Source organism: Chiloscyllium punctatum, chromosome 44, assembly GCF_047496795.1.
Source record: "Chiloscyllium punctatum isolate Juve2018m chromosome 44, sChiPun1.3, whole genome shotgun sequence".
Taxonomy (NCBI): Eukaryota; Metazoa; Chordata; class Chondrichthyes; order Orectolobiformes; family Hemiscylliidae; genus Chiloscyllium; species Chiloscyllium punctatum.
In genome coordinates, this window is record NC_092782.1 from 48,092,632 (window position 1) to 48,116,789 (window position 24,158).

The window sequence follows — 24,158 nt, forward strand, 5'->3', positions numbered from 1 at the left end:
CACACACACACACATACGCACACACACACACACACACACACACACACACACAGACACGCTCTCATGGACATATATCCCTTTACGCTCACACTCACACACATAAACACACTATCTCACAGACACTCATACGTCCCTGCACACACACACACCCACACCCACAGATATAAGGTGTGGGGTGAATTTGTACTTTCAGAATTACATTTTATTTTGCTCAAAAACTGCATGAATCCATGTAAGATACTGTAAATTCCTCTTTTAGATTTGAATCAATCTGAACATTGGGGCACAGACAGCCTCACACCTTCAATGCATTATCTGGGTCGACATGGCACCTATTGTTAAAGTTCACTTGAGAATTTAACTTTTTAAAAAACTTCTGTGATTTGCTTATGAAAGAACTGAAACCAACATGGTCATTCAAAAGATGAGAGACTTAACAAACAATCCAAGTTTTTTTTCAATAGATAATTTCAGTTACATCACACTGTAAAAATTTGCTATAAATTCTATGTCTTACGATCTTATACTCCACAACTACCTAATGAAGAAGCAGTACTCTGAAAGCTAGTGCTTCCAAATAAACCTGTTGGACTACAACCTGGTATTGCATGATTTTTAACTTTGTACACCCCAGTCCAACACCTGCCTCCAAATCATGATTTTCATGATGATTGATAATTAACTGCCAGGCTGTGTTTACATTTTAAACCTGGCAGCCTGACTGATTGATCAAAGCATTGGTCTGCAAAATGAACAAGAGAATGCTTTTATCTGTTTTGTTGTGCACATATTATTTGCAGACAGATAATAGATATATATATTGCACCTTTTTCAACTCTTCCAACCATCTTGTTAGGTGGATGAAAATAATGAGAAAGATTTTACAACATTCAAAACCCCATGCCATTCAAAAATGTGGTTACATGCACCTTCATTATGGATCTGAATTGTGTCCCATTATATCCATATTTTGTAGCTTCTCTCTCCTGTGGGTCAAATCTGTCCTACCCACAGACATTAAAATTGCAGCAAAAGCTTTGAAATTTGTCAGATTACAAAGCAACCCACGGCCTTTTTCAGTGTGTCACTTACCAATAACTTGTACAATGCTTCCATGTGTATACTGAGTGCCATACAAGGAGGTCAGAGCTTCAATTGCTTCACTGGCTAGTGTGGCCTATACCATGCAGGGAGAGGTCATGAAAATCATTAGGGCTTGGTACAATGGTCATTTGTATTCTGAACTAATGATAACAACTTCTATTCAAATTAGTCAACTGTCATCTACTTTTAAATAGCGGTTCAGAGGTACAGCTCCAGCACTGACTACATGTTGTGTGTTCAAATCCCATTCAAGAGACTTGCGCTTACAATCTCGTATGATGGTCCAGTACAGTATCAAGAGACTGCTGTAATGTCTGAAGTTCTGCCTTTCAGGGAAGATGTTAAACCAAGCCTGTGTCTGTTCTCTTAAGTGGAAGTAAAATATTCTGCAAAAGCACTAATATCCTCATTAATATTTTTACCTCAATCAACATTGCTAAAAAGTCCTGTCATGATCATGACTTGTACCACAGTCCTTAATATCCATGCCTGATAAAAATCTATATTAATTCAAATTTAAAATTTTTCTATTGATCCCAGTCTCAACAGATTTTTCAAAGCAGTAAGTTCCAATTTTCGAGTCCCTTTTTGTATTAATAGCTTGAACAGCCCATTAAAATTTTAGGATTTATGCTCTTGTTTTAGATTCCTTTCTGTTTCTTTAGCAAGAACTGCAGTGTTAACACTTCAATCAATGTTCAGTTATAGGAAGTATTATCTTGTAGACTCATACCGACAAGGAGTTATGTTGAGATAACCCGAAACTCAGGTCACAAAGGGACTGTATAACTAGGAAAAAGAGGACTCTTCTGTTTCTCCATGTTTGGCTTGCATTGAATGCAATGTCCCAAGAGGGTGAAATATAATGTACTAATACACCGAACCAGCTGACAGCGTGCACCAGGCACAAGTAAAACTGAATGCTTTAGGATTTGGTCTTCACTTCCTCAGTGGAGAGCAGTTCTCAGTGGCATAATTGTACAAAATGCCTTTCTGCCTGATTTTCCTTCTATCCAGAATTAACTTTCCCAAAGCTCCAAATCTGCCTTCACTCCAGAAATCTCTTCACCCAAATCTTCCCAAGTTCAAGAACGTTTGAGTCACAATTTTCTTCCCCTCCTCAATCTTCCGTCCTTTCAAACCTTCCTCCTTGCCAAATATCTCTTCCCTCTCCATTTATCTTCCCACCATTTTCCACCCTGTCTGGAACTTCCTTTCTCTGGATTTTTCTTCTCCTCAAAGTATCCTTTCCCTCCTCCCAGATCTTCATTATGCTTCAGATCTTTCCTTCCTGTGCTCCAAACAGGCGGTGCACAATACTCGAGTGGTAAAGACCAAAATTGATTGTATCTAAAGAGCTGTTGATCAGGTTTTCTGCTGAACCAAGGACCTCAGCCATTCCCATTCTGTAATCCAGGATACAAAAGCTGTCCAGGATGTGCATGCCCTCTGAGTGGCCTGCACCCTCCTGGCGATTCTATGAAACCATAAGGCCATAAATCTTGGAGCAGAAATTAGGCCATTCAGCCTGTTGAATCTGCTCCAACATTCAACTATGGCTGATAACTTTCTCAATCCCATTCTCCTGTTTTCTCCCTGCAACCCTCAAGATACTCAAGAACCTATCTATCTCAGTCTTTAGTATACTCAATGACCTGGCCTCCACAGCCTTCTGTGGCAATGAATTATTAAATGAACCTATATTTAATAATGGATATTAATCCAAATGGAATCAAGTATTTTTTAAAGCCATCCATAGCGACTGCTCTACATAGAAAACTACCAACATTTATATAGAAAAAACAGGAGTTGATTAGAAAATTCTTTTGAATAGACTCAGAAAAAGCATCATACCAATTCTTCAAAGTTTTCTGGAGGCATGTGTGTATGTCCATAAGGATACAGCAAACGCTGGAAATAGCTATGGAGTGTGATGAAAACCATGAAATTGCCGTGGTTTTTGATGAAGTTCACAATGGCTTTCACCTCTGGTTCGGAATGCGCATGAGGCCCACAATAACTTTCTGCACAAGGGGCTTTGCTACTCCCGTTGCCTGTGAATCAAAAACAGCTTTTATTAGCCTTGCACCACAACATTTACCAGCCCTTCCACCTATTGATATTCTTTAGCTGAAAACAAATCAGTGCAGATTCTGACAGTGGTCATGCAAACGATACGATGGCATTCATAGTGAGAAGATTTGCGTATAGGAACGGGGAAGTCTTGCTGCAATTGTACAGGGCCTTGGTGAGACCACACCTTGACGATTGTATGCAGTTTTGGTCTCCTTATCTACGGAAGGATATTCTAATTATAAAGGGAGTGCAACAACAGTAGGACATTTAGGACTGAGCTGACGAGAAATTTCTTCACCCTGAGAATGGTGAGCCCATGGAATTCTCTGCCACAGAAAGCAGTTGAGGGCAAAACATTGAATGTTTTCAGGAAGGAGATGGATATTGTTCTTAGGGCTAAAGGGATCAAAGAGTTTGGGGCAAAAGCAGGGAAAGGGTGCAGTGCTGGATGATTAGCCATCATCATACTGAATGACAGAGCAGGCTGGAAGAGATGAATGGCCTAATCATGTTCCTAATTTCAATCTATCTAGTTGTTTTAATGAGTTCCAGCGACTGGGCCAATATTTAGAGTTGAATCCGTAGCCATCGCCAATTTTTAAAGGAATCCAAAATCGGGGGAAATATTTTTAGGGAATTGATGTAAGGTATAATGTTAATCCTTACTGTAGCCCAAAAGCCCAGCCATGAATAGGAAAAGTTACAAAGAAAAGGAAAATGACAAGTAAAACAAGTAGACAGGTAGAGAAAGGGTAAGACAAATAAAAGTGAAAGAAAAAGCTTAAGGAATGAGAATACAAACACAAAACAGGGATAATGAACCACCTATAACACTACCCCTACAACCAATCCTAACCCTAACTCAAAATCACATGCTAACTCAAGCATGAACTATGAACTTGAGCCCTGTTCATCCAGCTTTCTCCTTTTCTTTCCTGAAAGACTTTGATTCCTGATGCAATTTGTTTTCCACTTCTGTTTCAGCTTTTGTGGTCTTCCATCATTGGAAAGCAAGAGGTAAGTTTCAGCTGACTGTTCCTCCTCACAGATTGTGCTGAGCTGTGAAGCCTTCCATTTTGAATCTTTTGTCAGCACCCTCTCCCAAAAACCAGAGGTTGGAATTCAAAGTAATTATGTTATCCTCTGGCTCCCAGCAACATTAAGACCAATTGGACTGCTCGCATTGCACTGACAGCAACACATTCAGGCCAAAGTCTGGGATTTTCCTTGGTTCATACCAGCAGGCATTACCCCACAGAGGCATGAGTAGGACATTTACTCACAGTGAGAAAAAGCAACAGGACACTTAGAATAGTTAGGTGCTTGTTTTCGACCAGCACGCACCCAATGGGTCAAAGGCCCTTTTTCTACACTATAGACTTCCATGTCAGCAGAAAGCCAGAATTATGGGCATCCTGTTGCCATGACACACATCGGCCTATTTGTTACATCAGAACTGAAGGAAGCCGTTTGGTCAATTGAGACTGTTTTTCCTTTCAATTAGATTGGTAATCAGGAAGATCCCTGCTTGTTCAATTATGCAAGTATTATATTTAATTTTAGAAAGTAGGGTTAATTTTGATCAACTCGGTCAGCACAATACTATGTAAAGTGATGTAAAACATAATTGAAAATACAAAATCCCACCTCCAAAGTTAGCGTCAAAGTTTCTGTTTGCATCAACTCCAAAGCAATGAGTTCCAGGGCCTTTGGACATGGTCTTACGCCACATTGGATTCTGGGATTACAGGTACTCAGAATTAGTTCACTCACTTTCAGAAACTATGCACATTCAGCATTAATTATTATAGGATAATTTAGCCTGTTCCAAAGGCACTTAGAAAAAGAAACAATAGGCCAATAAGCATGGTTCTGATGATATCTGCACCCAAGCCATTAACTGGTCATTTTACACATAAGCAACAGTACATGAATAGCCCATTTAACTCAACAAGTTGATGTTGCACATAATGTCTCCTCAACCCCACATCATCAAACTCTGACATTGTGTGTTTCCAATTATTTTTCCCTCATGTATTAATCTAAGTTTCCCTTTAAATATATCCATACTGCAGCTTCAATGTATTTTGGGGGTTTAAGGGAACAGATTAGTTTAATGTCATCTCAAGCACACTTCCAGAACTCACATCTGCATTGCCAATTTCCCAGAAAATCATTCCACATGTTGACAACATACAGATGCAAATTGGAGTTCCTTTCATGCATTTTATGAAAACTGGGGATGAATGACTCCTCCTACAAACACATTAAAGTGAGTGAGGGAATTAAGTTGGCCATAGTATGCAGTGCAACCAAAGATATCTGCACTCAATCAGTAGGACGATGAAAACATACTCTTGAATATATTGTTGGCCTCATCAACTGCCTTGTACATGGTCTCTCCCTTGCATACTAACATAAGTCATCAGCTAATCAGAAGTGACTAGTTTTCAATCAAATGAAGACATAGCCTCAAGTTACAGGTCAGTCTGTCACTTCCAGAGAACAAATATTACAGTGTTTTTAGATTATAAATGTATACATCTAAAAAACAAAATAACACTCAGTAAAAACTCTAAAACAAATGAGTTTTGAGAAGATTTGTAGCTCATGTTGAGGTTCTGGATGTAGGTTTGCTCGCTGAGCTGGAAGGTTAATTTCCTGTTGTTTCGTCACCCTACTAGGTAACATCTTCAGTGGGCCTCAGGTGAAGCACTGTATATGATTCCTGCTTTCTATTTATACGTTTGGGTTTCTTTGGGTTGGTAATGTCATTTCCTGTTCTTTTTCCTAGACGGTGGTAGATGGGGTTTAACCGGATGTGTTTGTTGATAGAGTTCCGGTTGGAATGCCATGCTTTTAGGAAATGACATCACCACAGGAAATGACATCGCCAACCCAAAGAAACCCAAACATATAAATAGAAAGCAGGAATCATGTACAATGCTTTGCCTGAGGCCCACTGAAGATGTTACCTAGTAGGGTGACAAATTGTCGGGAAATGAATCTTCCAGCTCAGTGAGCAAACCTATATCCAGAACTCTAAAACAAAAGCAAAATCCTGTGCATGGTGGAGATCTGAAAACAGAAAATGTTGAAGAAACTCAGCAGATCTGGCAGCAACTGTAAACTGAGTTAATATTTCAAGTCCAGTGTGTTCTAAGCAAGAGTCATATTGGGCTTGAAATGCTCATTCTGTCTTTTTCTCCCTCAGTTGCTGCTGAGTTTTTCCGGCACTTTTTCTATTTTATACTTATAAACTCAGTTGGATCTGATGAAATACAAAGTCTGATCTCACTAGGCACCAAATCATTACGTACTAAATGAGTTAATTCTTAGCCTTCCTAATCTTACCCCATTGATTCCCTTTGCTCAGTAAGCAAGTTCGACTGCAGGCTCCCCCATTCTAACTTCTAGATTATTACAGGCTTTATCAGGTTATAATATCTTTAGTGGCTGAGTAAATATTTTCAAGGTGTACTCATTATGTGAAAGAACTGTAAACACTTCAACAGATTTATGTTATCCAGTGGTCTTACATCAGCTGAAACTCTTCAATTAGGCAGATGTTTGCAATATTACCGAACTCACCAGATGGGAAATACCAGTGACTACGCAGGGGATGATTTTACACCTCAGCCAATATTGCTCTCCACTGATTTCTCCACTGAGACTAAAACTGAGCCTAGAGAGTGCACTTCAGTGTTGTTCATGATCCAGTCAGTTTTGCCGTGGGTGGAGAAATTACATTGAAGTTGCCTCACAAATTTATGAAATGTGTAACTGGGCCAGTAGGCATAAAGTAATTCTGTCCCCATTGAAAAGACAGACTTCTTATTTATTGTGAGCGCTCAGTCAAATTTTCTGACTAATCACTATTTCATGCAGTCCAGTACTCTGTTCTCTTCAATCATCAGCTGGCCTCTTAAATACATCAAATAATTGCTTTGGTTTCCCATCTCTAACATTGCCCAGCCTGCCAGACTTCAGTCTCTTTCCTCCCGAACCATGATCCACAATCTCATCATTTCAAAGATGGCAAGATTTCTCTTCCTCATGCTTTCTAAATACACCAGGGAATGACAAGTTTTGTGCAGTTTGTCTGGTTCCATGCAAAACCCTGTGAACCCAAGATCTCAATATTCTAGATTCCCCCATCACAATGAATTGAATTCATTTTGGGCATTTGTGTAAAAAAGATGATATTATATTGATAGGTTGTTTAACTACAAAACATTGTCTGATTGCCGTGATTGTTGACTCCAAGACAACTGGGTATTTGGTTATTGGTGGACCTTAAGAGTGTGGTGCTGGAAAAGCACAGTGGGTCAGGCAGCATCCGAGAAGCAGGATGCATACGCTCTTCATCCCCCTCACTGAGGATGAATGTTTACTCCTCAGCAAAGGCCTCACCCTCATCCCTCTATGCTATTGGTGGACCTACCCAGAATAACATTTCCAGCTTGCTTTTTATTGATGTTAACATTCTATTGGAAGAATTTTAAGGCATAGATCCCCACCCTCCACCAGATTGTCTGACCCTTGATTTCCCTTGTACTCAGACCCCTTGTGCCATGGGACTCAGCAAACATCCTATCTGTGTGACCGCATCTTCAATTCAGCTTCTCTCCTCCGATGCTCTCGCTTGTTGTTCAATGTCTTCCTCCCACCTCGACATTCTATTGAGCTGGTTGACCTCCAATCCTCATCTCAACCATTTCACCAATGAAGATCTGTCTCTTTGGGCTTTGCTCTGAATGCTGGCAGTAAACATTCTTCTCCATAACCCCGTTGGGGTGACAAAACTTGAATAACAATGGGCAGTGAGTTGTCCCTCCTTATCTCTATAAACTCATCCACCCTGTGACCCTCTCAAATCTTTGTTTTCCTCCACTTCTGGCCTCTATATATCACTTATGTTTATCTTTTCACCATTGGCAGCTACGCCCTAGAAAGAGAATGTAAACCTGGCCACCTCTTTTCCTCCTTTAAGATACTCCTTTAAATCTAACTCTTATTTTAGCAAGTTTATAAACATTTGTTCTAATTCATCTTTATGTAACTCCATGTCAATTTTTTAAACAATCGCTCCTATTATTTTGCACTATAGCATGAATAGCGTATAAATGTAGAATGTTGTTTTGAGGGAGGGAGCAGACAATGAAGATTAAACATAATGAAACAGAACCAAGAAAGTCAGAAACCCTGAACTATTTACTGTGGTCCAACTGTAAACATAGCCATCTGGGTTTGCCATGATTTCCATGAAGATGTCCATTTTATTCAGTAATGATGTGATGGAGGGATCAATTCCATAATCAGTCGTGATCTAATGACACACAAAAACAGGAAGTTAATTCACAGTCAGATGCTTGGGTATTTTCTATAATTTTCCCCATGTGCAAAATTATGCTCTGCATGAGCTTCAGCTGCCATCCCCTGCTTCTATGTTACAAAGACCAATATTCACCACATTCCCATATTTATCAGAACAATTGCAGTCAGTTGTCCTTAAGGAATACAAAATAGTGACTTGCACATGATTTGTGGATTGTTTTCACTGAACTCACCGGATGGGAAACCCCAGTGACCAGGCAGGGAATGATTTTACACCTCAGCCAATATCGCTCTCCACTGATTTCACTGGAAACTAAAGCTGGGCCTAGAGAGTGCTATTCAGTGTTGTTCATGATCCAGTCAGATTCTCTGTGGGTGGACCAATTACATTGAAATTGCCCCACTAATTTATGAAATGTTTTCATACCTTCTTTGCAATCCAGATTGCGACAGCAGGTGCTACTCTTTCACGGCCATGGATACCACTGTCAATCCATATGGCAGGACGGTTACGTCCAGTGCTAAACTGTTTGAATGAAAAGAAACAGCCCTATTAAAGACTCTATTACCCCTTGACTGAGAGGCCTGGTTCAAATCTCATCTGCTCCAGAGTTTTGTAATAACATCTCTGCACAGGTTGATTAGAAAAATAAGCTCAACAGAACAATATGCCTAATGACAGATTTGCACATATACATTCTCATGTTAGTTCTTATCATGCAGTGATTGCAGGACACTTTGAGTGCTACAGAAAGTGACTGAGTGCTAACATGTGAATGCCTGAATTGTGATAACCAAGTGCTAATACATCAAAGTAATTCACAAACAGTGCAATAACCTCAGCAGGAAACAAGCTAATGCCTCACACATAAAGAATGTGATGCACCCACATTAGCCCTGTAATAAAAAATAACAACAGAAGGTACACACACTAGAGCTCTTTTCCTTGTAGGCTTTCAATTTGATCTTACTGAGGTTGGCATAAGCGGTTAAAGGGATGTGTTGGCAACTTCCTGAAGAATTCCCGAGTGTGGGAGTATTAGCATTCCTACCTCATTCACACTGTATATAAATCCTCAACTTTGTGTTAGAAATAGAGGATTTATAACATTAGCCTGGAATACATTAACGTAAGGAGAACAGCGATATGTAACAATACTTTAGATGTAAGCCCAGCATAATGTCAATTAGACCAGGGAGGCCTGAATCTGCACCTAACTATAAATTTTCTCTCAATTAAGAAATTGTATATTGAGATGGAGTTCAAAGTGCAGGACAACATGAACGTTGATGATAACATGACAGAAGACAACATAAGTCAATGCATTAGTGGGTATGTAACAGCAAGTTCGTGCTTTAAAAATTCTCAGTCTGTAATTGGAAGACAGACTGAGTCAACGACCTTGATGGTTCCTCAGTTCTTCAAATAATAGCTTAGAGTTAAAGAGGGGTCAATTCCACATCTCTCGCAATTTTGGAGGGCAATGGAGCTATCAGGAGGTGCACACAGGTGTACATACCCAACCAGGGAAATGAACACTGTGTGTCTGTGATTTGAATCTGACCACAATTCCCCTGATAATACATGTACCTGCAATGGAGAAGGGACACAAAGAATGGTTTACTCAGACATTAAGAGCAAGAAGGTAGTACAGGCAGCATTGCCTGTGCTAAGAATGATAAGTAGAGAGGATGACTAGCTGCAATAAAGAAGGTTTCATCTGAGCAAAGACAGCTGCAGAACGCTAGAGCTATATCATTCAACCAGATCCTTTCCAATGATCTGTATTTGGACTGTCTAAGCTTTGAGTAACTACCTATTAAAACAGATGGAGTGAGAACATTCTGGCAGTTTTAGCTGAGTTTGAGGACCACATCTTCCTCCACTTTCTCTTGCTTGAAATTGGGTCAATGTTACAACAGAGAAGGTAAAATCAGCCACTGCAGTTTGCACCTTAAACTAGATTTTCCTTCCCTGTCAGTGTAAAGTGGTCCCAGATCAGCCCCAGTACAGGTTACATGCTTCCTGTATTCCATTAATGTGCCTTAACTTCCAAGCTCAGAAGGTAGTCAACTGCTGCTCACATACCCCATAGTCACAGCTCTACTTTCTGCATCAAGGCAGGATTTCCCCATTTCCTCATCAGCCACCACTACCCATTAGGATGTGATTTAGAATGCAATCTTTGTTGGCAAGGCCAGCATTTAGTACACTTCCATAATTGTCTTTGAGAAAGTGATGGTGAGCAGCCTTCTTGAACTATTGCAGTAGATACAGTGCTGTTGAGATACAGGATGCTGTCTTCTGAATCCAATTATCAAGTACATGATTGAGGCTGACATTTTGTGTAATCGACTGACAATTAGTTATCAACTGAGCAACAGCAAACTATGCTGAAACAACATATGCTTTTTCTGTGATGGCGAGAAATTAAACCTCTTCAGTTTTTGACCAACCTTCAGGACATGAAGAGCTCGCCCTTGGGAACTTCTACCAATCTTGATTCTTCGGACTAATTGTGGGTTTTCAGCTGCAAGATCCTTCAGCCATGTAAAAATCTGAGGAGAAACCAAAAATAGAAAATGTATACGACGCGCCAATGCATCACTAAATCATTTTGTAATTGTACATCTCTATGACTCTGTAAGTGTTCACAAGGTGCAAGGTTCTTGGGCCTTCCCTGGATGGGTTGCTGAGGAATCTTTTCATAAAATGCTTTTCATGATGAAACCTTCTTCCTAACCTTCAGTTGAGCCATTACCCATAATTAAGGGGAGGTACATTCTTTCAAGGCAATGATGCAGCATGGTCCAGCATTACCCCCTGCTCAGAGCTCCATTATAGAAACCAAACACTCAGGGTGCAAGTTCATGGCACCTTACCTTAGGCAGATGCATGAACTCACATTTGCATGAACCCTGGCTGCTGTCAGGACCCAGCAGGTCCTGCTATTCACAGATAGTGATGCAAATGAAGGTGGATAATGTAGTCAGCCACACTCTTATAAACCAGAGACATCTGTAAAAATAATTGAATCATCCTGTGATCAAAGTAGGATGTTGAGTTTCAAGACAGCATAAATCAGAGACAGAGATATGACTAGCATGACTCTCCCAGCAGTGGTTCCATTGAGTCAGTCGCCCCTTGGTAATGTGAGATTGCTGAATCCATCCTCTAGATTCAAGTGAAAGATCCATTTGCTTCACTTTCTCATGATGCATCACAAATCTTGTTCCCTGGCTGTCACTTCCATCCTGCTCCTTGGTCACTGCCTCAGGCTGACCCAGACCAAATGTGGTGTCGGAGTTTGAGTACTGAACCTATAGTTTCAAATTCTGTATCCAAATGACTAGCTCTCCCTGTATTTCATGTTATCCAAATTTCCTAACCAGTCTACCATGCGGATTCTTGTCGAACGCCTTACTGAAGTCCATATAGACAACATCCATCACTCTGCCTTCATCAATCTTCTTTGTCACTCCTTCAGAAAGGTATAGGCACAGATAGGCTGAATAGCCAAGGCCTTTTCCCCAGGGTAGGGAAGCCCAAAACTACAGGACATATGTTTAAGGTGAAGAGGGAAAGACTTAAAAGGGACCTAAGGAGTAACATTTTCATGTAGAAGGTGGTGTGCATTTGGATTGAGCTGTGAGAGGTGATAGAGGCTGGTACAATTACAACATTTAACCAACATCTGGATAGCTAAATGAAGAGGAAAGGTTTAGAAGGATATTGGCCATATGCTGACAAATGGGACTAGATTAAGTTAGGATATGTGGTCAGCATGGCCGCGTTGGACCAAAGGGTCTGTTTCCATGCTGTACATCCCCATGACTAAAATTATGACCCAAAAAGGTAAATATTACAGGGGGCCCTGCCCATGGGTTTGCAGGCTGGTGGTACCAGGGCATACAACTTCCGTAATGGCCTTCCTGCCACCTTTCCACTTGTCCCAGACACTTTTGAAATTTTATGAGGGGATGGGTGAGCACGAGGGCAGCCACCCCATTTGAAGACACCTAGATGTAATTTCAAGGGCACCAGGAGAAAATCAGAGATGGAAAAGGGCAGATCAAATTCCAGCAGATTACCTTGTATGAACCTTGGGCAAATAAGTGAGGGGTCACCCTCATGGATTTCCTTCTGAATTTTGCCTCGCTCAAAGGTATGCCACAACCATTCCAGGGGGTGGGGTATGGTGGGGTGAAGGTAGACAGTCATGGTACATTGGTGCCAAAAACTGATATTGGGTTTCTAAATGGCCTACAGTGCTCAGATAAGAGGTGAACCCATCGTTCTCTGGTCAGAGGTGGGCCACTATCTTGGTTCTAGGAGGGACAGGGACACTGTGCTTGGGTCTGGGGGAGATGGAGCCACTTTGCTTGGACTGGGGGAGGGGAACAGGGCTGTTGTGTTTTGATCTGGGGGGACAAGGCCATTGTGCTTGGGTCTGGTGGGAAGAGGGCCATTGTGCTTGGGTCTGGGGGGGGTGGGACTGATATGCTTGGATCTGGGGAAAAGGAGCCACTGCGCTTGTTTCGGGGGAAGGGAATAAGGCCACTGTGTTTGGGTCAGAGTGATGGGAACATGGGGCTTAGGTCTAGGGGACAATGGAGTCACTGTGCTTGGGTCTGTGGGCAGTGCTGTTATGCTTGGGCAGAGATGTTGGAATGTTGTGCACTCTGTGGGGCTGGTACCAGAGCCAGTCCAGAGCAGCATGTTCCAAAGCCCATGATTTCTGAGCCTACCCTTGCTTTGTTGTAGTTTTTGTTGTGAAACTCCAATGGTTATCTGGCCCTGTGCTCCAGACATTTAGAATCTGACGATTGCCTGCAATTACAGGGACACTGCATGAACTAGAGAGCTGTTGACCAATCAGATTGGCTTTCACTCTGTGAGCTATGACTTCCTCTTGAGTTAGGGTCTAAAATCCTGTCTCCAGCTAATTAACACTCCTTGGTGCATTAAACAGCTATAGGCCAGTTGACATGAGTGGGGAAACCCCAGCACCTGAAAAATCATGTTCTATATTCTCTGCAAAATCAAGACCACCTACATTCACTTTCATAACAAGTGCTACTGAAATCCTCTTCCATGCCTTTCCTATTTTCAGCCTTCTCCAACCTACCAGCCTCATTAATTTGTCATCGCTGAACTCTCAGCAAGTCCCCTTCACACATCAGTCCTGTGCTTGCTGATCAATTTTGGCTTATGACCGAGCAATGTCTTGATTTTAAAATTATTGGCCTCATGTTCATTTTTCTCCCTTTCTTTGCTCCTCCCTACCTTTGTAAATCTACTCAAACCCTACAAAATATATCTGCCTTCATCCATTTCCCACTTCTTGTGCTTCCTCTAATTCCATAAACTCAAATTCCCTGGGTGTAAGTTTGCTCGCTGAGCTGGAAGATTCATTTTCAGACGTTTCGTCACCATACTAGGTAACATCATCAATGAGCCTCCAGTAAAGAGCTGGTGATATGTCTTGCTTTTGATTTATGTGTTTAGGTTTCCTTGGGTTGGTGATGCCATTTCCTGTGTTGGTGATGTCATTTCCAGTTTTTTTTCTCAGAGGGTGGTAAATGGGGTCCAAATCGATGTGTTTGTTGATAGCGTGCCGGTTGGAATGCCATGCTTCTAGGAATTCTTGTGCATGTCTCTGTTTGGCTCGTCCTAGGATGGATGTGTTGTCCCAGTCAAAGTGGAGTCCTTCCTCATCTGTATGTGAGGATATAAGTGATAGTGGGGTCATGTTGTTTTGTGGCTAATTGATTTCATATATCCTGGTGGCTAGTTTTCTGCCTGTTTGTCCAATGTAGTGTTTGTCACCAGTTCTTGCAAGGTATTTTGTAAAAGATGTTTGTTTTGCTTATTGGATGTATAGGGTCGTTTAAGGTCATTAGCTACTGTTTTAGTGTGTTGGTGGGTTTGTCGGCTACCATGATGCCCAGAGATCTGAATAGTCTGGCAGTCATTTCCAAGATGTCTTTGATGTAGGGGAGAGTGGCTAGGGTTTCTGGACGCTTTTGTCTGCTTGTTTGGGTTTGTTGCTGAGAAATCAGTGGACTGTGTTCATTGGGTACCCATTCTTTTTGAATACGCTGTATTCTTTTGCAAATTGGCTTTTCTATCCAATTGTTATTCTTAAAGACAGTCCTTAAAATCTGCTACTTTGCTCCAAGGTTTCGGTCATCTTTTGTATGCTCCTGTGAAATATCTAGGGATGTCTTAGTGTTAAAGATGTTAGATGAAAATATATCTAACTTTTCATGAAACAAGTATTTTTATTTATTGCAAAAATAAACTTTATTCATAGAAAAACATCTTTGGTACCTGTACAGTTAATGGAGTCATTCATATCTATATTCTCTTTAAATTACAGAGAGCAAATTGTCTTTGATGTTCACCATTCTCCATATTTACAGTCAACCTCTTGGCATTTAGCTGAGGCATCAGTAGGGCTCAATGACTGAATGGACCCCAGCTATTCTTTGGCAGAAGGACCTTACATGGTGGTCTTTCCCCACTGTGCCTTGGAGGCAGCTGCCCCAAGCTTTAGCACGTCCCTCAACACCTAGTCCTGGACCTTGGAATGTTTCTGCAACACTCAGTTGGAATCAACTCCTTCAACTGGAAGTCCAACAAGTTTCCAGCTGACAGAAAGAGCGTCTTTCACCGAGTTGATGGTCCTCCAGGCACAGTTGATGTTCATCTTGGTGTACATGCTGAGGAACAGACAGTAGAGCACAGTGTCCAGCGTTACAGAGCTGGTTGGGACAACCCTCGACATAACCATTGCATTCCTCTCCAGACTTCTTTTGCATAGACACATTCCAGTAGGAGGTGTGTGACAGTCTCGCTCCCCCCACAGCTACTTTGAGGACAGCGTGCGATGGCGCAGAGAGTCTGGGCATGCATAATGGATCTCACAGGCAGACGCTTCTCACCACCAGCCAAGCGCTGTTTGTTTAAACATTCTGGTGATGAGGCATTCTGCCAAATGACTTTGACAGTCGGCCCAGGGAATCGATCAACAGGATTCACCCTGTCCTTTTCCCAAAGGGTCTCAAGGAAACTACATGCTGACTATAACAAGTAGCTATGGACGTTACAGGACAAATCTAGTGACATGAGGGAGACCTTTTGAAAGTAACAGTACAAGCTACACAGTATCTCACCTCCTTTAATTTGTGGTAGTCTCCATAATTAAAGCTGTCCGTCCCATTTTGTCCCAGATCAGAACCCAACATGCTCATATGCTGTTCATCCACCAAAGGCTGAAAAGCAAGATTAGACAGTAATTCAGTTTCAAGAGCCATAAATCGGAAATATATCTGATAATATTCAAATTTGTAACACAATCTCAATTCAAAGCACTTTACATAATGAATAGAGACTGTTCTTGTACGACATTTTAATTGTCCCCAGCAGTACACTCAGATCCTATGCAGACCACTGCTGGGAGTATTCACAAACAGCTGAAACTTCTCCTTACTTCGATATGAAGCCCCCACATGCTTCACGAAGACCACCATCATCCCAGTGCCGAAGAAAATCATGCAGGGTGCCTCAATGACTACCGCCCAGTGGCTCTGACCTCCATACTTATGAAGTGCTTCGAGATGTTAGTCTTGGCTTACCGCAACTCCAGCCTATCAAATTGCCTTGATCCTTTGCAATTCACCTACCAATAGAAAAGGTCCACAGCAGACAACATCTCCCTGACCCTACATTCATCCCTGGAACATCTGGATAACAAGAATACCTACATCAGGCTCCTACATATTAACTACAGTTCCATCTTCAACACAATAATTCCAAACAAACTGACCTGAAGACTCCGAGACCATTGTAACCGCTCTGTAACTAGACCCTTGACTTCCTGACCCAATCAGTAAGAATAGGTGACAATACCTCCTCCACCATAATCCTCAACACCAGAGTGCAGCAAGACTGTGTACTCAGGCCTCTACTATACTCCCAATAAACTCACACTGTGACCAAATTACACCCCAATTCCACGTACAAGTTTGTGGATGACACCACCGTTGAAGGTCAGATCTCCAACGACAAAGCAGAATTCAGGAAAGAGATTGAGTGCTTAGCGGCATTGTGTAAAGACAACAATTTCTCCATCAACGTCAGCAGAACAAAGGAGCTGGTTATTGACTTCAGGAAGTGGAGTGGAGGGCATGCCCCTGTCTGCATCAAAGGTGCTGAGATGGAGATGAGTGGGAATGTCAGGTTACTGAGAGTGAAGGTCACCAACAATTTGGTCAGGTCCAACCACATCAATATGATGGTCAAGAAAGCACAACAATGTCTCTACTTCCTCAGGACGCTAAACAAGTTTGGCATGTTCACAAGGACTCTTACCAACTTTTATAGATCCACCAGAGAAAGCATCCTGTCTGGATGCGTTAGAGCATGGTATGGCAACTGCTGTTCCAAAGACCACAAGGAACTACAGAGAGTCATGAACGTAGCCCAGTCCATCACGCAAACCAGCCTCCCACCCAGTACTCTACCTATATTTCCTGGTGACTCAGGAAAGCAACCAACATTGGCAGCACAGTGGTTCAATCGTTAGCACTACTGGCTCACAGCACCAGGGACCCAGGTTTGATTCCAGCCTTGGAATCTGTGTGGAGTTTGCACATTCTCTCTGTGTCTGTGTGGGTTTCCTCTGGGTGCTCCAGTTTCCTCCCACAATCCAAAGCTGTGCAGGTTAGGTGAATTGACTATGCTAAATTGCCCATAGTGTTCAGAGATGTGTAGGTTAGGTGCATTAGTCAGAGGTAAATATAGGATAATAGGTTAGGGGAATGGGTCTGGGTGAGTTACTCTTCGGAGAGTCGGGGTGGAATTGTTGGGGCGAAGGTCCTGTTTCCACACTGTGGGGCTTCTATGATTCTGATTCTATGAACATAATCAAAGACCCCTTCCACTCCAGGTATACTCTCTTCCACCTTCTCCCATCAGGCAGAAGATGTAAAAGTTTGAATACACATTCAAACAGATTCAAGAACAGCTTCTTCCCCACTGTTAACAGACTTCTGAATGGACCTGTCAAATATTAATTCTGATCTCAGTCTCATTCTGCGGCTGTAACACTGTATTCTGTGCTTTGATCTGCTATCATGATGCACTTTGTATGGTACAATCTGCCTGCATGACATGCAAAACAACACTTTCCATTGTATCTCAGTACATGTGACACCAACAGCAATCTTACAGTAAACATTCTGTAGCAGCTGTACTAGTGGGATAAGTGATTGCTTTATTTGTTGAGGGGGGCATGTTGACTAGAACATCAGGATAAACTCCCTGATTATTTTAAAATAATACAATACGATCAAGACAAGTTTATCAACTCTGATTGGATACATTCCTGGAGGTTTCATTGTGTACTCTCCTGCTCCAATTGTCTCCAAGTACTGATCCAAATCTATGTTGCAACTTACGACTGAATCTACTTTTCAGGCAGGACATTCTGGGTCACTATGACTTGCTGTATTAAAAAAAAAGTGCGCACTTTCATTATCAATCCACTTGTCAGTTGATGAACTCTTCTTATTTACTATGTCAAAACCCCAAATAGCTTTCAGCACCTACTTTAAATCTCTTCTTAGCTTAACCTTCTCTGCTCGAAGGAGAACATCCCAAAATAGGAACATCACAAAAATTCTTGATGTTGTTTCACCAGAGGCAATTATAGTTTAACAGTGGCTCTTTGGCAGAGAGTTATAGATATATGTTATAATGCTTATAATGTGAGGCACAATTCTATCTGCATTTTAACAGCCCTGTAACAATGTGCAGGTGTACAGTGGCCAGCCCTTGAATTTCACTACTTATCACAAGCCACTGAGATAATTAAACAGAAAAACCGTAGGAGCATTGTTCCCCACTCAGTCACAAACTGACAAGGCATGGGCGAGGAGTGTGAAAATTTCCCACAAATACCTGCAAGTTCTTGATCATGACAGAATATGTGATACCATTGGACTCCAGGAAAGATTTGACAGTGTGGACATGCTTGCGAGGAACTCGGAGTTCAATTGGGAGTGAGATGCTTACAGGTTCTTTCCAGAAATCAAGCTGCAAAGGAAACAGAAATGGACATTTCAGGGTAATATTTAATATATATCGTGAGATATAAAGGTATCAGCTAACATCAGCTTTGATAATACGTTGTTCCAGAGCCTAATGATTGAGTTCAAATCTCATTCCTACATGTTTATTTTAATGTTGTTATTGCCCATCCCAAACTGCCCTGCAGAAGGTGCTGGTGAGCTGACTTTTTCAAACAATCCAGTCCATTTGGTGTGCACACACAGTGCTGTCAGAAAGGAACTTGATTCAGTAACAATGAGGAAACAGTTTTTGACACTGTTCCAAATCAGGACACTATGGGGCTTGGAGTGGACTTGCAGTTTGTGGTGTTTCTTGTGTCTGCTGCCCTCATTCTTTTAGGCGGTAGACACTGTGGGTTTGGAAGGTGCCATCAAAGAAAACATGGCGAATGATTGCAGTACATCTTGTATATGGTACGTCCTGCAATCACTGTGTGCCAATGGTAGAGGAAATGGATGTTTAATGTATGGATGGTTGCTGATCTAGCAGGCTGCATTGTCAAAGGTGCTGTTTCACATGAGATTTTCTTTCTGAATTGGAAGTAAATGTTTCTCTGGCTCTGCTTTGAAGAGAAGCAGGGTAGTACATTCATGTCCTTTTTATTCCTTTGCCAACCTCATTAATAACAGATTACTGGTGATTTCTTTAGTTATGTTCCTGGAACTTGCTGTCTATAAACCGGAGTCCATGTCTCCTACATTGCAGTTTACTGGTTGTAAAACCTTCACGGTGCCTATGGGAAAGCAAGTTTTTTTTTACTGTCAGTTACCTCTCTGAGCAACTCAGTGTCTTAGTTCTAAAGCCCTATCAACCAGTTCTAGTAACGATATCAAACACAGATGGCTCAACTTCACCCTTTCCGACACTACAAAGCCTGGTCCTCAAACACATAGAACAGAATTTTTGAGAAACCTTAAGTGAAGGGACTGTTCAATAAAACTCCATGATTAAGAAAGGTCATGTAAGCCAAGAAAGATTGAAAATGTGATACCACATTGTCAAAGAGTATCTCAAATGATACAATGTCTTTGAGAAAAAAAATGTTTTAGTTAACGAGGCATAATTACCTTCAGATTGTCCAATTCTGCCAGGGACTTCACCATAGCAAGCTGCTCCTGACTGATAACACGGAAACGCAGTACTTGGTCACTACAGTGGATAAAAAGAAATGGAACTGTAAAACACACACAAAAAATATCAAACAAAGTGAATGAGTGAGATAATGAGCCTCCTCTACTTAGTTAAATTTAACTTAATTTTAAGAAAGAGATAGCCAGGTTCTTGATTAGTCAGGAGTTCAGGGGTTATGTCGAGATGGCAGGAGAGTGGGGTGGAGAAACATACCAGGCATGATCGAATGGTGGAGTAGTCTTGATCGGCTGATTCTGCTCTTATACCTTATGGTCTAAAACAATAAGCAGAAAGGGGCAAAACTTTGGTCGATTCTGGAAACCTTAAAATATTCTTTCCCGCATCCTGGTGGAACTCAGGAGAGTTTATAATCTACACCACATAATAGTGTTGTGTACTAAGATATGAATAAAAGATTTTCTGAATTCCTGAGAGAAGACAACAGTTACTCTTTGATTAAGCAGAGGCAGATGTACTGCAGTCTCCAAATAGGGTCTGTCTCGTCAAAAAAAACAGCCTGTAGTGTTGGCCAGAAATCAAAGCCGAGGCCCCATGGTCAGCAGAATCCATGGGGACAGAACATCTTAAGAGTTGTATCCAAGGCATTAAGGAAACCATACATTAGAACAAACTACATAATTGACTTGGGTGAAAACACATTTAAAGAGAGAAATTTAGAAATATAGTGAGTGTCGCAGTCTACATCGGTCCAGGAAAAAGGTTTTCTCCATGAAAAGTAACACTTTACCACATCAATTCCAGCCTTGGGTGTCGGTCTGTGTGGAGTTAGCACATTCTCCCCGTGTCTGTGTGGGTTTCTTCCGGGTGCTCTGGTTTCCTCCCACAGTCCAAAGAATGTGCAGGTTAGGTGAATTGGCCATGCTAAATTGCCCATCGTGTTAGGTGCATTAGTCAGAGGGAAATGGGTCTGGATGGGTTACTCTTCGGAGGGTCGGTGTGGACTGGTTGGGCCGAAGGGCCTGTTACCACACTGTAGGTAATCTATTCTAATCTAATTTAACTGCCAACCTCAGTGTTGTTATGAAGATGTGGATGTACTGCACCTTTAAGAGAGTTAAAAGCTAACAGTGACAGCACCAAGTGTTCTCAATAAGATACAATGTAATGTGTGGTCCAGCTACTAGGGTAGCTAGGGTAGCTGTTTGCTGGAGACAAAAACAGATTCAAATGAGGCCAATTAGTTTAAATTATACACCTCAAAAAATACCAAACTCGATTCAAATTTGAATTTAGTTTATTAACAATCTTAAACACCAATGACACAATCTGATGCTTTCAGGGTATAAGACCGGGGAAAATTGGACAGTTGGGAGGAGAACTGCCAAGCCAATGACATCTGCAAATTGCCCAGAGATTAGAATCCGAAAGAAGATAGGAATACAGAGAAGAACTGAAAACTGCCTGGTTTTGAGATAAGAAGTTTTGTTTTTAAATCTTAAATGAGGGGTTTTACTAGACTAGTTGTAGAAGAGGAAGGTAAAAGATAGGTTAGAGGAAGGAGTTATAAATAGTTGCTAGTTAATCGTTCTCTGTTATACTTTAAGAAATATAGTTGTAAATTTTTACTTTAAATAATTCTTGGCCTTTCGCATTTTTACAGATCACTGCATGGGATAAATCTTCTCTGCGTTTCTGGTTTAAATTAAGCAGGAGCGTTTACCCCATGTCATAACAGCTTGGGAGCCCATCTGGGATTTGAACTGGTTTAGACAGATTTGAATAGAGTTGGGGGTACGAAAATTCCGAGCAGATTTAAACACTTGCAGGTTAGTGTCCTAAATCTTTCAATAAAATGTAGGTGAGGCAATTTGTTTATTTTCAGTGACTTGTGGTTGATTAAATTAAAGGTGACAGAAATGGCTCTTAAAATTGTTAAAGAGGTACTGGGATTTGGAGATTATTCTCAAATTTGCCAAAAAGGAAAGAAAAAGGCCATACTTTTAGAATTAGCAAGTAAGTTAGATTTGGGTTTAACTAAAGACAAAAGTAAAGCTGGAACTGTAAGGGAAATACTCAAACACTTCAGTGTATCAGAGAAATAGACAAATGTAATAGATGTAGCAACACTTAAATTACAATTGAGGAAAATGGAGTTAGCACATAAACAAAGGCGGGGAGGGAGAGAGAGAGAGGAAAAAGAGACAGAGAAGGTTCTTGACTGAGCAAAGAGAAAGAGAAGAAAGAGAAAGGGAAAGAGAGAGAAGAGAGAGAGGAAAAAGAGAGACAATTCTTAACTGAGCGAAAAGTGAGAGACTTTGAACTTGAGAAGTGGCAACTTAGACAGCAAAGTCAAGTCAACAGAATGGAGATTAAAAGAGAAAGTAGTGGTATATATAAATATGTCAAAACTCTGCCACATTTTGATGAGAAAGATGTCACAGCCTTCTTTATTTCATTTGAAGAATTGGCTAGGCAGATGGAGTGGTACAAGAATTTATGGCTAATTCTAGTTCAGACTAAACTGGTAGACAGAGCTACTGAGGTATTTGCTGCACTGACAGATGAGGGGTCAAGAGATTATGAACAGGTTAAACAGGCTATTTTAAGTGCTTATGGATTGGTACCAGAAGCATCTAGACAGCAGTTCAGAAACACAAAGAAGAAACCAGGTCAGACTTATATGGAGCTCAAAAGAATTAAACATAATCATTTTGATTGATGGGTGCATGCTTTGAAAATAGGTAAGACCTTTGAGGCTCTAGGAGAGGTTATTTTGCTGGAGGAGTTTAAAAACTCAATTCCAGAAATGGTAAGAATTCATGTGGAGGAACAGAAAGTTCTGGAAGTGAGAAGGGCAGCAGAATTAGCAGATGAGTACACATTGATGCATAAGACAAGCTTCCGGCCAGAATTTCATTGTGTGAGGAATTGAAGTTGGGAGAAGGGGAGATCCTACACTACGAAACCAAGAGCACTGGTAAGAATTTACCACAGGATAAAAAAAAAGCCCAAGTGGGTGGAAAGGAGGTGAAAGGCCTCAGGTGTTTCCACTGTGGTAAAGTGGGACATGTGAAGTCACAGTGCTGGTCGTTAAAGAAAGAGACTGTGGGAAAAAATGTGGTAAAAGAAGCCAAGCCAGTGGCATTAGTGAAGGTAATAAAGGAGACCCTAAGAAGAGGCGAGGAGCTGCAGGAGAGTGCACAGTCTAGGCAGGGGCTGGGTATGGTGTTCACACCTGATCTCTATAAAGGATTTGCCTCTGTGAGTAAAGTTTACTCAGAAAGAAAAGGAAGAGAAGGACAAGAAGCTATAATTTTGAGAGACACAGGATCTAATCAGTCGTTGATAGTAAGGGATGAGCAAATATGCACTCATTCTGATCTGATACTCGAGAGTGTGGTAATTTGTGGGATAGATGGGCAGAAATTTAGCGTTTTTTTATGTAAGATCAGGTTGGAGTGCCAAATCAAGACTGGGGAAGTTTCAGTGGAAGTGATTTACAGAGTATCAGTTCCAGGAATTCAGTTTGTTCTTGGGAATGACTTAGGAGGATTCAAGCTGGGAGTGACACCCCTTGTTATGGAGAAGCCCAAGGAAGACTAGAAACTGAGGAGTTAAAACAGAAATAGCCTGGTATTTTCCCAGACTGTGTGGTAAGCAGATCCCACGATCATAAGTCACAGCACAAAGTGAAAAGTAAACAGAAAGATGAAGGAGTTGAGGTTCAGTTAGCGGACACTCTGTTTGACATAATGGTGCAGAAAAAACCTGAACAGGCAGAGAGTCAGATAGAAGTGTTTACTCCTGAAAGACTAAGAGACTTGCAACAGTAAGACAAGACAATAAAAGATATACATGTGGATGTGCATTCTGAAAAGGAGACAGAGAATATTCCGGAGTGTTAATATCTGAAAGATAGAATCCTCAGGTGGAAATGGAGACCATGGCAGGTTAGTGCAGAGGAGAAATGGGCCAAAGTGCACCAGTCTGTATAACCAGTAGCATACAGACAGGAGGTGCTCCAGGTAGCACGTGAACTACCTGTAGGAGGTCACCCAGGTGTATGAAAGACTCAAGCTATTGTACTAAAACATTTTTGTTAGCGTGGAATGCACAAAGATGTGGTTGACTTTTGCCATCCGTGTCATACATGCCAAAAGGTAGGTAAGCCACAGGCGGTAATAAAACCAGCACCTTTATTGCCAATTCCCGCATTTGAAGAACCTTTCATGCGAGTTATAATTGATTGCGTAGGTCCCCTCCTGAGGCGGGGGCTGGGTATAGAGTTAGTACCTGATCTCTATAAAGAATTTGCCTCTGTGGATAAAGTTTACTCAGAAAGAAAAGGAGGAGAGGACAAGAAGTTATAATTTTGAGAGATACGAGATCTATAAGTGAGAACCAGTACTTG

At 41.3% G+C, this 24,158-nt stretch overlaps 1 protein-coding gene across 2 annotated transcripts in view; it reads right to left on the bottom strand.

Moving 5' to 3' along the window:
* Window positions 1-24,158, bottom strand: part of LOC140466970 (carboxypeptidase A1-like) — a 35,438-nt gene that overhangs the window by 4,117 nt on the left and 7,163 nt on the right. For both annotated transcript variants that reach the window (XM_072562880.1, XM_072562879.1), the window contains exons 3-11: window positions 19,723-19,804; window positions 18,485-18,619; window positions 15,697-15,795; window positions 10,975-11,076; window positions 8,945-9,043; window positions 8,399-8,509; window positions 4,828-4,918; window positions 2,959-3,158; window positions 1,093-1,177 (exon numbers count right to left, since the gene is read on the bottom strand). In XM_072562880.1, coding sequence (XP_072418981.1) covers window positions 1,093-1,177; window positions 2,959-3,158; window positions 4,828-4,918; window positions 8,399-8,509; window positions 8,945-9,043; window positions 10,975-11,076; window positions 15,697-15,795; window positions 18,485-18,619; window positions 19,723-19,804 — 1,004 coding nt within the window. The remainder of the gene's footprint in view (window positions 1-1,092; window positions 1,178-2,958; window positions 3,159-4,827; window positions 4,919-8,398; window positions 8,510-8,944; window positions 9,044-10,974; window positions 11,077-15,696; window positions 15,796-18,484; window positions 18,620-19,722; window positions 19,805-24,158) is intronic.